Source organism: Camelus ferus, chromosome 4 (assembly GCF_009834535.1).
Source record: "Camelus ferus isolate YT-003-E chromosome 4, BCGSAC_Cfer_1.0, whole genome shotgun sequence".
Classification (NCBI taxonomy): Eukaryota; Metazoa; Chordata; class Mammalia; order Artiodactyla; family Camelidae; genus Camelus; species Camelus ferus.
The window spans coordinates 43,390,814-43,402,769 of record NC_045699.1 but is presented as its reverse complement, the minus strand read 5'-3'; the positions used below and the strand labels follow the sequence as shown (position 1 = coordinate 43,402,769).

At 55.0% G+C, this 11,956-nt stretch overlaps 2 protein-coding genes across 2 annotated transcripts; both read right to left on the bottom strand.

The window, feature by feature from the left end:
- Positions 1–4,447: 4,447 nt before the first annotated feature.
- SPAAR (small regulatory polypeptide of amino acid response) lies at positions 4,448–6,739 on the bottom strand. Its single transcript, XM_032477975.1, has 2 exons — positions 6,523–6,739; positions 4,448–5,986 (listed from the first exon to the last, which is right to left on the bottom strand). Exon 2 carries the CDS (start codon positions 5,644–5,646, stop codon positions 5,419–5,421), a length of 228 nt encoding a protein of 75 aa, XP_032333866.1. The 5' UTR covers positions 5,647–5,986; positions 6,523–6,739; the 3' UTR covers positions 4,448–5,418.
- A 2,911-nt stretch (positions 6,740–9,650) lies between these two features.
- HRCT1 (histidine rich carboxyl terminus 1) lies at positions 9,651–10,816 on the bottom strand. The gene has a single exon (XM_014558169.2). It carries the CDS (start codon positions 10,365–10,367, stop codon positions 10,047–10,049), a length of 321 nt encoding a protein of 106 aa, XP_014413655.1. The 5' UTR covers positions 10,368–10,816; the 3' UTR covers positions 9,651–10,046.
- Between the last annotated feature and the right edge of the window lie 1,140 nt (positions 10,817–11,956).

Here is an 11,956-nt window from a genome sequence, read left to right as displayed (position 1 = left end):
TTATGATAAATGCCCTTTCATGGTAATAAGTTGAAATTTACCTCATTGTTTTTAAGCCTGCCTGGTGTCCGATGTTATGTCTGCTAAAATTTGCCTGACCAGCCTCCCTCTGATTGGCCTACTTCTGACTTTCACTGTTAGAAATGCACTGGAGGAATGCATCTGTTTGTGTGTGTGTGTGTGTGTGTGTGTGTGTGTGTGGCAGTGACTGTCTTTTCAAGTGTCATGTCCTGAGGGGAGCTGGGACTAGCGCACAACAGCCCTTTTCTACTCCTTGGAACAAGTGGTTTCCTTTAAGGAAGGAACATGTTCCGGAAAACATGTTATTTCAGGGCCTCCCTGATTCCAGGATCCAGCCTGTCCCAGAGAGAAACTCCAGGCTGGTTGCAGGGCCAGGAGTGTGGAGGAAGAGCAGGGCAGGGGGTGGGAGTGTCCTGACAGCTGGGTTTCCAGGATCTTCCCTCTATCACACATCCTCTAGACAAGGGGACAGGATTCTCCCCTCCTCCATACCAGGGAAACTGAGACCCAGCTAGTGAGTGGGGGGCGGGGGGGCAGGGCAGGGCTAGGGCAGAGCAGAGATGAACAGAGCAGGGTTCTCCCTGCCCTTTGTCCTGGGGTGGAGCTGGGAGGGAAGTGGGATGTGGGCCAGGAGAGACACAGTCCATACCTGTGCAGGTGCGAAGGCTTAGGGAGGCCTTGGCAGACCAGCTCAGGGCTGAGGTCTGTTAACCCAGAAGTCCAGCCCTGGGCAGATGTAATCTGGGATGAGGCTTCGTGGGCTGCCCATTCAAACTGTATATGGCAAGGACCCCTTCCTTCTTCAAAGACAGATCTGAGGGGGGCTCATGTGAACAAGGCTATTACTCAGGGAAACCCAGGGCAAATCAGATCCCCGGAACTCCAGCTTTCCCTTCATCCTGAAGATGTGAAATGGGCCAGCTGAGAGTTTGCTGCAGACCCCACTCAGGAAAGGGCAGGTTAGCTTTGCACCTGCAAGTTCCAGCAGCGCTGGGAGGCACCGGCCCAGAGTGCCCCACAGCGACGGGTTAGGTCCCTCAGGTGTAAAACAGATGATGGGGTTGCTGTGAGCATGGACTAGTTGATACACAGAAAACACAGTGCCCGCTCCATAGTAGGAGCCCAGGAAATAGGAACCAGCATTAGTAGAATGAACAGAGATAATGCTGCATTTGGAGACTGGGAAGCCGGGGTTCAAGTGTGGCTCCCCCCAGATTTCCAAGTGACCTTGAGCAGCCCCTTCCCTCACTGCCACCAGGTAAACACTCCCGGCTTTGCCAGCCTCCTGGTACCAGCCCTAGTCTCTGACCTTATATTGCCACCTCCTTCCCTTGGGACAGAGGGGCTCCCTGCTGGCCTGTTACAGAGACCCTCCCTCTTCTTACACAATGGGCTGCACTGGGCCGAATGGCAGGAGCACTTCAGGCCAACACTCCACGATGTATGCACACGCGTGCGGCGTGCGCGCGCGCACACACACACACACACACACGGAAGAAAAGCAGGACTGTAGCGCTGCTCACCCCTTCTCTGGGTCATCGTTGCAGGCGCCCCTTAACCCCAGCCTCCCATCATCTCTGAGCAGGTGCTCCTGCTTCACGGAGAAAACAATCTGGCACGAGGCCCTCATCTCGCTCCTCCCCCCACACACGACATGAGCATTTACCTCTATCCTCAAACATCTTTCCAGCAGCATCCCCCCACACCCCGCCATCCAGGCCTGGCCCCTCGGACCGCTCCCTGTGCTCCAGCTCCCAGCACCCCCCTCCCTGGCTCTCTTCCTTGTTGGTGCGCTATCCGTGTCTCCCTCTGCGATCCTTTTCCTTTGGGCCTCACACACACACTCAGCCTCCCCTTCTTAAAAGAACTTATTGTTAGTTCTTGAAAGACTAATAATAAACTCTCCTTCAAGGCACCCTCTCTGACCACAATACATGTTCCTTCTTCCCTTCAAATTATCTTCAGCTGTGATCTCCTGCTGACTCAGCTTCCACTGACTACACCACCCCAGCACACGCACACACACCCACACACACACACACACACCCTACTCTACTCCCTTCACTCAAGCTGTTCTCACCAAGGTCATTGTTAACTGCTATGTTGCAAAATCAAAGGCTTCTTCTCCGAGCTCACCTTCTCCGGTCCCCCTAATGCTTTCAACCAGTTGACCCTGCCTCTCTGAGAACCACTCTCTCCCTCATAGGGTTGCCAAATAAAATACAGGACACCCAGTTAAATTTGAACCTCAGATAGACAACAAGAAATGCTCTAGTATAAGTATGTCCCAAATATTGCATACTAAAAATTAGTTATTGCCTGAAATTAAAATTGACCAGATGTCCTGTATTTGTATTTGCTAAATCTGGCAGCCCTACTTCCCACTTCTCTGCCCCTCTTGCTCTCCACCTTCCCGTCCCTTGTCTAGCTGTCCCTCCTCGGCCCCTCCCTTTTGTCAGCCTGCTCCAGGACTCTAGCCTTGATTGCCTGCCCTTCTCAAACTCCCTGCTCTCCTGGGACTGCCTTGTCCTCGCCCTCGCCCTCAGCTTCGCCTCCACATGGGGCTAGCCACCCCCTTAGTCTCCAAGGACCTTCTCTCCAGCTCCTAATGCAGAAGTGACCACTCCCCTGTAGCCACAGCAGATTGCAATGCTGGTGTGTGTGTGTGCACGCTTGGAAAGACTGCACCTGTCCTGCCTGACAATCAAGGCTGTCTCTTTGTTGCCTTCATCTTCTGTTGCTCAGAAACATGTTGGCCAAATGTGGCAAGAAGGGGTTCCCCCAGAAGCTGGCTGTGGTCTAGCCTCATCTCCTCATGCCCACTCTGGCTGAACCGCATACTCCCTGCCCCACACGTTCTCTGAACTTCCAGCTCCCTCTGTCTGGACACACTACCCTCAACTAAGCTTGTCGAAGGGCCCTCTTTTCTTCAAGTCCAGCTCAAAGGCCACCTCCTCCCAGGTTTCCCTGAGTCTCTCAGCTCTCCCTCCTCTGAGCACCTGTGTTATTTGCACTCTTGTCCAGGTGACTAAATTGGGAGTTCATCATGTGCTGGGACCAGGTCTGGTTGACTCCCACGTTCCCTGGGGGGTGTGGGGGCCAGGTACACAGTCAGTGCTCAGCCATGTTTATTGACTGGAGGAGAGAATGACTGAATGAGTGCATGAGTGATGGAACCAATGAGTGAGCAGATGAGGAAGTAAGGCTCAGTGAATAGATGGAGTGGGTAGATGGACAGACGGACAGACAGATGGCCGGATGGTTGGATGGATGTGTAAATGAGTGGGTGGTGAGCCAGTGAGCAACTGAAGAGCCCTGAGGGCTTCATAGAGTGCCTGCCACCTGCAGAGGGAGGCTGCCCCCCACTATTGCTTTGTTTTCAGAGCTGTGTGAGTCCAGCCTACAGACTCTCCCTCTACAGACCCAGGGAGGGTTGTGACCACACTGTACAGAGGCAAAGTCCTGGGCCTGGGGTCCTGAGACTTGGGTCCAGCTGAAGGTGCTCGTCCTGCAGCAAAGCTAACCCTGCTGGATGACAGAGAGGGGCTGAGGCTCATACTTTTCTCCCCTCCCACATCTTGCACCTCTGTCTCCACCCACCTGGAGGTCCTGCGGCCAGGTATTTCTTTGTGCCCGGACAGGCTCACCCACCTCTGAATGGTCTGGGCGCCTCAGAGATCAGGCCCCTGCTGAGTTCCTGTGGAGGTGCACAGACCAGACCCCTCAGGGAAGAACTTCAGGTTGCAGGGCTGCTTTGCCTGAGTCAAACTCTGGTTAGGGGAGGGGGAGGGAAGAGCAAAGGTGGGGGAGGGTGATACTAAGGGCCTGTGTCATGTTTTGCATAAATTTGCATAATTCCCTCTGTCTAATCCTGCTTCCTCCTCCTTACTCTTACTGATGTTGATCTTATAAACATCTCACACCCCATATTCTGTCTGGGTTTCACCTTCAGAGAACACGATCTGAACAGTTCATTCTGCTCAGTCTCCAGGTCATTCCCTGCAGCTGGTGGCCCTTCACATGCATCTATAAAGGCCCTACTTGGGGGCTCCAGGGTCCAGAGTGACCAGAACATGGTCCCCAGGAGCTCCTGTCCCTGGGCTGTGCTGCTCCCTTCCCTGTGCTCAGCCCCCTCCACCTCTCTCCATCATCCTGACCCTCTCCCTGGCCCCTTACCCTGCTGCATCTCTGCAGCCCCAAGCCTCTCTCTCTGAGAGTCCCTCCTGTGGCAGCCACATGGCCAGGGTGGCCAGACCTCCTCTCAGGGTCAGTCCTGCCCCTCCTTCAACAGGCAGATCCTGGAAGAGTCATCCCTTCAGGGCTGGACTGAGACAGGAGTCAGGAGACTCAGAATTCTGCACCCTTCAAACTATACTCTAAATATGGCACGGCATTTACTTCATGGGTTCAGAGAAAACAGATTTTCTATAAATAAAAACTGAACATATCTTTATTTGTGCTGCAGACAAGAGTTTTGTTACATGCTGTCAACTTAACATAATGTTTTAACTTATTCAGAATTAGCTTTCAGTTCAGGATTTTTCTATCATTCCTGAGTGAGGCAAATCACTCACATTCTCTAAGAATAGAAGTGACCTATAAGAACACAGTAACAAAGTCTCGTTCAAAATATGTTTCAAATTCTTCTTTCTGGCCTTCCTGTTAATAAAACGTCTCGTACATTCTGTGACTTTTTTTCCTCTTTGGTTTCCTTTTGTGGTTTCCCAACTCTGGTTCTCAGGAGGTCCATAAAAGGATATGCATTTTCAATTATAAAATAAATCACCAGTTCCCAGGACGCAGCCCTCTGGCTTCAGAATTTCAGGGCTGATTTCAGGTACCGGGTAGGGGGGCAGATCTCAGGGCTGGGCTCCCTAGGATGTGCTCGTTGGTGCAAGTGGCAAAGTAGCTCACTGGGGGAACAGATAAGGAGCGGTTTGTAGAACTGTCCACTTGAGGGAGCTGCTTCCTCTGGTGGCAATAGAACCACTTTCACAGGCATCCTGGGATAACTTGAGTTCTCCAACACTCTGCTCATGATAAAGCCCAGTGATATTTCAGTTCACCATGTAGATCAGAAGAGCTGGCCCACCACGCTGCCCAACACTGCTGGGTCACTCACTCTCCGGACCTCTCCTTAGCTCCATCCTGTGGGTAGAGTCCAGCTGAGCTCTCAGGGGTCAGAGCTGACTCCCACCTGGTCTCATCACTGTGCGTCTCCCAGGCTGGAGGGCAGGGCAAGCCAGAATGGGATGGGATGGGAAGTTTGCTGGACAAAGGCAGGGAAGGACAGGAATGCCACGCTTGGAGAAGTAGGTCACCAGGGAAGGGAAGGCTTGCTGTGGGGGCAGGTGAGTCTGACCCACTAGCAGAGCAAATTCTGGGGGCCGTTAGGCCTCACATGAAGGTCCAGAAGTCCCGGGCACCCGCCACTGGCTGGGCGTGGCAACTTGGCCCCGTGAAGAGAGAAGCCTCCTGGCGAAACGTGGCCACTGTAAAGCTGCGGCCCGGGCCCCCCTGAAGATCCTGGGCCCTCGAGTCACAGCTGAAGCAGCAAAGGACGCAGGTGATGGCCACGGTGACCACGAATAGCACGGCCACCACTCCGATCACTGCGGATTCCATGGCCCCACGTGGCAGCTGACCCCCTGAGCAACCTGGGGTGTATCTTGGAGGCTTAGCTCCCCATCCGAAGTGGGGTGGGAGTCTCTTGGTGACGGCAAGTACCCTTGCTCCTCTGGCCGCTCTCCCTGTGGTCTTCTAAGAAGACACTGGTCTGAGGCCTTGGCTCGTGCCCCCGCTGGATCGCTGGGCACCCCCCATGGCCCTATCGGACCTCAGAGTCTCTGTCACCGTTTTCTAAGCCTCAGGCCAGGCTTCCAAGAGCTGCGGGCAACTCCGCTGGCAGCTCTGGAAGAAGTGCTGTCCTGAGAGACGTGAGCTCAAGACTCTGGACGCGGAGGAGCTGGAAGGAGAGGGCAGAAGACTTTGCTCAGAGGGAGCCTCGCTAACCCGGCCCTCCGGTGACGCCTCCGGATTTCAAGAGAGTTCATCGCTCAGACAAAAGACAAAATACTCCCCCTCCTGTGGATCCGGGATGAGCCCAGGCTCCTCCCCAGGAGGAATAGTGGGCCAGTCCTGGGATCAGCCTATCTGCTCCTCCCGAGGCCCTGGCCCAGGGCTGGGGGCAGGGACGAAGTTGGGGGCAGGGCGCAGGGACAAAGGTGGGGAGAGGCAGTGGCAGCTCTGGGCAGACACGGGGAGCACTGCTAGGTCACCACAGGTGCCCGTTTCACTTGGCCTCCTTTTCTGCACGGGGTGGGAGACCCTGTTTCGATGGGGTAGGTCGTGCTCTGGGCGGGATATCTGAGCCCTTTCAGTGACTGCTGCAGGCTCCTTAGTTCCGAGGTTCCCGAGAAGCCCTCCTCTGCACCAGCCCCCAGCCCACCCCACTCCAACCCCCCCCCTTGCTGCCCACTGCTCACAGATGTGAAAACTTACCCCAGGCTCCCTGAGGGACAGCTCAGCTGTATATCACGCCGTGGCCAGGAGTCAGGCCTTGGCATGTTCATCCCTGGGTGCTGCAGCCTTGGGCCTGCCTGGGACGAGGCTCTGAGCTGTCTAAGCGGCTGTGACACTTCCTGAATTCCTTCCTCCAATTGTGAGTGAGGGCCCAGGACCCGCACAGCTGCTGGACCCCTTGGTGTCTGTACTCACGCCACCCCACCCCACCCCCACGCACCCCCGTGCCACTCCAGCCCTGCCCCTGCCAGGGTCTCCCCTTTCCCGAGTCAGCATGGGGCGTGAGCCAGGCCCAGGCCACTGAGTAAGTCTGCCAGAAGGGGCTTCATCCTGACTGTCACTGGGTCACAGCCTTTCCACAACCAACACTTCCTGAGACCACCACCCTGTCCAGAAAGGAGGCTGGGTGATGAGCCCCACTTTACCCAAACTCAGAGAAAGGGAGTCGTGAGAAACTAATTCCAGGTGCTAGACACAGCCGGGCATTAGCTCACGTAATGGTTCCGGCAACACTGTGAAGTGATATTATCTCCATTTCACAGAGGATGTCACATAAATAGTTACAGAGGTTAAATGACCTGCCCACGGCCCATTGCTAGTTAGTGGTGAGAATTAAAGCACCAACTGGCCAGGGAGGGGCTTCCCTTCCTTCCCTGCTAGTTCAGTGCTCTCTCCAGGTACCACAGGTCCACAGAGCAACTGCCTCATCCTGCGGTTTCACTGATCAGCATGCAAAGGCTCAGAGAGGGCCAAGGGCTAGCCCAAGGTCACACTTTCCAGTTTCTCCAAGAACCCAGTCAACTTTCTTTAGCAGCAGTTTTAGGAAACTGCCTACACACAGAATGGGAGAGTGACTCTGTGGAGTGAATGATACTCTACCAAACTCTCACTCTTTCCTTTTCTAAGATGACTAGACAACCTGGGCTCAGGGCTCCCCCTCCATGTGGGCCAGCTGGGGCTGTGACAGGAAGCTGGACATCTTGAATTATTTGTATTAACCAGGGACCAGAAACAGGAGGCAGGAAACATGCTGAGCCAAACTGGGGCCTGTGGTTTCAGACTGAATTACCGAAGTCAGTTACTCAATTTAGGAGAGGGAGGGCTCTGGGGCCACTGCTAATCCTAAGGGTTTTTTCCTGGTATCGTCTCTTCTTCTTGTGACATTTGTAATCCTGTGATAGGCAGTCCCTGCCCATGAGCCCCAGACACAAGGAGGCTCTCAGATATATCTACCGCTCAGGTACACATCTGTCCTTCCGGCACCCATCTTTGTCAACTGACCAGAAAACAGGCCACACCCTGTAAATTCCTCTTATACCAATAGGGAAAAAGGTGGTGACAGGCATCCTGGTTCCCCTAGAGGCTCGAGGCCACACTTAGGAAAGGCAGGCCATCTGAGGCTGACATGGGGCTCTGCAGACAGATGAGAGGGAGGAGAGGGCCAGGCCAGAGGGCCACAGACCTGCACAGGCCTCCAACACTGGGGACTTGGGGTGGGAGCACGAGCTCCCTCAGCCAGGCCCCAGGAGCTCAAAGGCCTAATCTTTGCAGGGTCTTACTGCTCTACTTGGTGTCCCTTGAGCCCCAAACTTCTGGCAGTGGTTATTCCAACCACATTTACTTTTCCAGAGAGCTTGAGGCTCTGAGACTCCTTCCTGACCATCTGTTGTGTGGGCTGGTCCTATGTCGGGGGAGCGGGGAGCCCTCAAAGAGTTCTCATATCTATGAGGGCAGGGGACTTTCAATTCCGCCAAAAACCTTTAGGGAAAGAGAAGTGTGGTCAGTGCGCCAACAGAAACAACAACAACAACAACAACAATAATAATAAATTGGAAACCCATAGGAGTGAGCAACAAATTCTTCTTGCGCAAAGACACAGAGAGGGGAAGGTTCAGGGTGTTTTCTGACCCTGAGTATTGGAGCAGTGTGAATAGGACCAAAGGAATCAGACCAGGGGGCCTTGAATGGCCAACCAAGAGGCAGAGACTTGCCCCAAGGGCAATAAGGAGGTTGTGTTGTAGAGGTGCTTCGTGAAGGGCCAGGGCTGGTGCTGGGCAGACTCAGAGGGGCTGTGGCTGGAGTCCAGGCTGGGAAGCCACAGGGGATGAGGGAGGGGAGGTGGATTCAGACAGCGCTGTAGACCCAGGGTCCACTTTCCCAAGTCAGAAATCTAGAGTGGCTGTCCCTCCCTCTCCCCGGCACCCTCCTCCTACCCTAGCCCTCCCAGAGAATCCACCGGGAAATAGAAAAGAAACAGGACATTCTGTTCCAGTGAGTCACCAGGCCCTTGACTTCCTGGCCTGTTCTCGAGCCCCTCCCCACCACCTTGCCTGGCCCCCAAGCCTCTCCCTGCACACCCCTCCCTCACTTCCCACCCCAGCTCACAGGAGTTCCTTCCTCACTGAAGGCCCCAGAACAAGATTTCCATCCTTGCTGTGGAATTCTGCCAGCTATTCCAGGCTATTTGGAAACATGTCTCCAGGCTTTGGCAAGAAGTTTCTGTTACCTATCTATCCCATTTTAAGGAAGAGGAAACTGAGACTCCAAGGAGGCAAGCACTCCACCAAGCCACCCAGCACCACATTCTCCCTCTCAACCACACCACCACGCAGACATAGGCACTGGCAGGGACAGGCTAGCTGGAGACTCAAGGCTTGGGTGAGAAACTCTGACCGACCCAGTTACCAAGGAAACAGTGAATCCAACACAGCCCACGAGTAGGGCCACTGCAGGTCCACCGCTCAGTCTGCCCTAGAGATGGGCTGGAAAGAGGACTGGAGATAGAGTGCTAGGGGACAGCCTGCCGGCCTCCCCTGTCCTCTCTGAGCCCCTGGACCATCTCACAGGACCCCAGAACCCCACAAGTACATAGAGAGCCCTCTCTGGGCAGGGCTGCATGCAAACCCTAACTCCTCTCCCAGGTCTCAGGCCCTACGGCATCTCACCTACTGTCCATGGAGCCCTGCAGAGTCACCCAGTCTCCCCTACGCACAGCTTTCACCAGGCACTTACTTCCCACCAGAGAGGAAGGTCCAGGGCAATGCAGACACAGGCCTGGCCACTCTCTCCCTCCCACTTGAGTTACAATCAAGAGCCTCTTCACAAAAGCCTCTTTGTGGTTTTTATTCTCTTATATTAAGGCACCATTGAATTGACTGTGCAGCCTCATACCACCTTCTGTAAATGAGAGGGCATTGCCAGGGCCCCTCCCAGCTTCTGGCCCAGCCAGAGGCCTAAGAATTCGGAGAGAGCAAGGTGCATCTTCTGTGCATCTGTACACACCAGAGCACTGGACGGGCAGTCACTTCCGGTGTCCAGTGAGAGTTACAATCACAAGGTGGTGTCCACCCCAAAGGACCACCCATCGTACACTGGGGCAGAGTATGCAAATGAAGTCCAAGCAGACCCTGGTGTTCACTGGAGAGGCACCCTTCTGCATGGGAACTTCGGGGTCCACTTGTCCTGGTGATGGTGGGACAGGCAGCGGCTGTCGTTCACAGGCATCAGCGGCGGCCTCGGTGGGCGTGGTGGTGGGCATGGTGGTAGGTCTGGTGGTGATGGTGGTGGAGGCCCGCATGGGACATGTGAGTCCCACGTCTGGGATGACGGGAATGGTACAAGTGGCCTAGGTGACCCCGACCTCGGGAGACCCAAGATTGGGCCCACTTGACTCGGTTTCTCCTCACAGGACGGTTCCTCTCCACGTCATGTTCCTCCCGTCTGCAGGACAAGCAGGTGGCCAGCAGAAGCAGCAGCAGCAGAACAGCCACAGCAGCGCCTGTGATCAAGCCCACGAGGGTTGTGCTCCCCAGGAGGCCGAGCATCTGGGAGCTGGACCGGGCCCTCCGCTCGAGGGCTCCTTGCTGCTGCCTCCCCTCCGGCGGCCTCGGCTCAGCCCTCACAGTCGCTGGACTTTGTTTTCTCAGCTCCTGTGGGCTGGAGAGTGGCCAGGGAATGTGGGCACAGCCTCTCTGAGCTGGACACGCCAGCCAAGGGGAGGCCAGGAGACTATTAGCTCTGGGAGGCCCACAGCAAGGCTGGGTGGGGACAGAGGAGCTGTCAGGAGGGGCTGAGCAGGGACAGCCCTGAGGCTGGAGATAAGAGGTCTAGGGCCCCTATCCCTGCCACCTAGCCAAGTGACTAGGCCAGCCCCTTCCCCACCCTGGGCCTCAGCTCCCTCCTATTTCAGAGACAGTACAGCGCAGCAATTGAGAATGTGGGTTCTAGAACTGAGGTGGGAAGCCCCATGAAAAGACTGGCAGGACCCCTAGGTAGGGCCACTACTTTCCCACCGGCCCCAACCAGTTCCCTGGCCTGGCAGCATTATCTCACTTTTGTGTTTCTGTAAAATGGCTTGCTTCTAAGAGGGTGAAACTTACCCCTAAGATTCTATTGGTTCCCAAAGCTCACTCCTGATTGGTCCATTTCTAACACCTTATTTGCATATGATGTTGCAAAACGTTGCAAGGTCTTGACTGGTAGCCTATAAAAGCCTGTGTAAACCTATAGACGGGGTCCAGAGCTTGGAGTGTTAACTCCTCTGGGCCCACCAGCATAATAAACCTGAGTTCTCCAACCCTCTGAGTGTCGCTTGGTGTCTCGCCAGGATCCAGGTTGCTGTAACACTCTGCTGTGACACTTTGCTGTAACAGAACCACATGACTCACTAGCCCTGTGACTGGGCACAAGTTTCCTAAGCTCTCAGTGCCTCAGTTTCCTTATCTGTAAAATAGCTAGTACAAGTATGTTTCCTCATAGGGTTTTCTGAGGAGTTAAGATTTATCAAGCACTTAAACCAGTTCCTGGCACCTGTTTGCCATCAGTAATATTGCAGTGGGGTTTGGGCAAGGAGACTTGGGAGACCTGGTCATCTGCGAGTCTGTGGCTCCCTGTCCTGCAGTGCAAAGAGGCCTCCGGCTCCAAGTCAGTTTCTGTTGAGCAAACCATCCTGCACTTCAGGAACTTGGGCAGGCCCTGCCAGCAGATTTTTATCATCCAGGGAGGCTGAACAACTGTCTCTGGCTCCTCATTCCTGTCGGGTCTGGGAGGAAGATGGTCTGGGTGTGAGCCCAGGGCTGCAGGAGGCAGGAAGGGGGCCGCTGAGGTCAGAGAGGTCGGGACTGGGGCCTCCTCCTGACTCCCAGTCAGCAGGCTCAACTGGCCATAAACGGAAGGCTCCTTTCTCTGTCCCACCCTCCCTGCCCAGCAGTGGTGACATGCCATTCCTGCCTGGTGGAGAATTTACAGAGTGGGCAGGACTTGAGCAGTCATGGACCCCCCTCTCCCTCTCCCACTCCTGGTCCTGAATCCTCTGTTCATCCTAGACAAGCAGTTATCCATCCCACCCACACATCCAGGGATGGGCGCCCACTATCTCCCTGGGCAGCCCTTTCTGCTGTGCGCTTGTTGGGCA

Excerpts from the sequence above, each read along its gene's own strand:
- HRCT1 (XM_014558169.2), bottom strand. The coding sequence starts at position 10,367 with ATGCTCGGCCTCCTGGGGAGCACAACCCTCGTGGGCTTGATCACAGGC.
- SPAAR (XM_032477975.1), bottom strand. The coding sequence starts at position 5,646 with ATGGAATCCGCAGTGATCGGAGTGGTGGCCGTGCTATTCGTGGTCACC.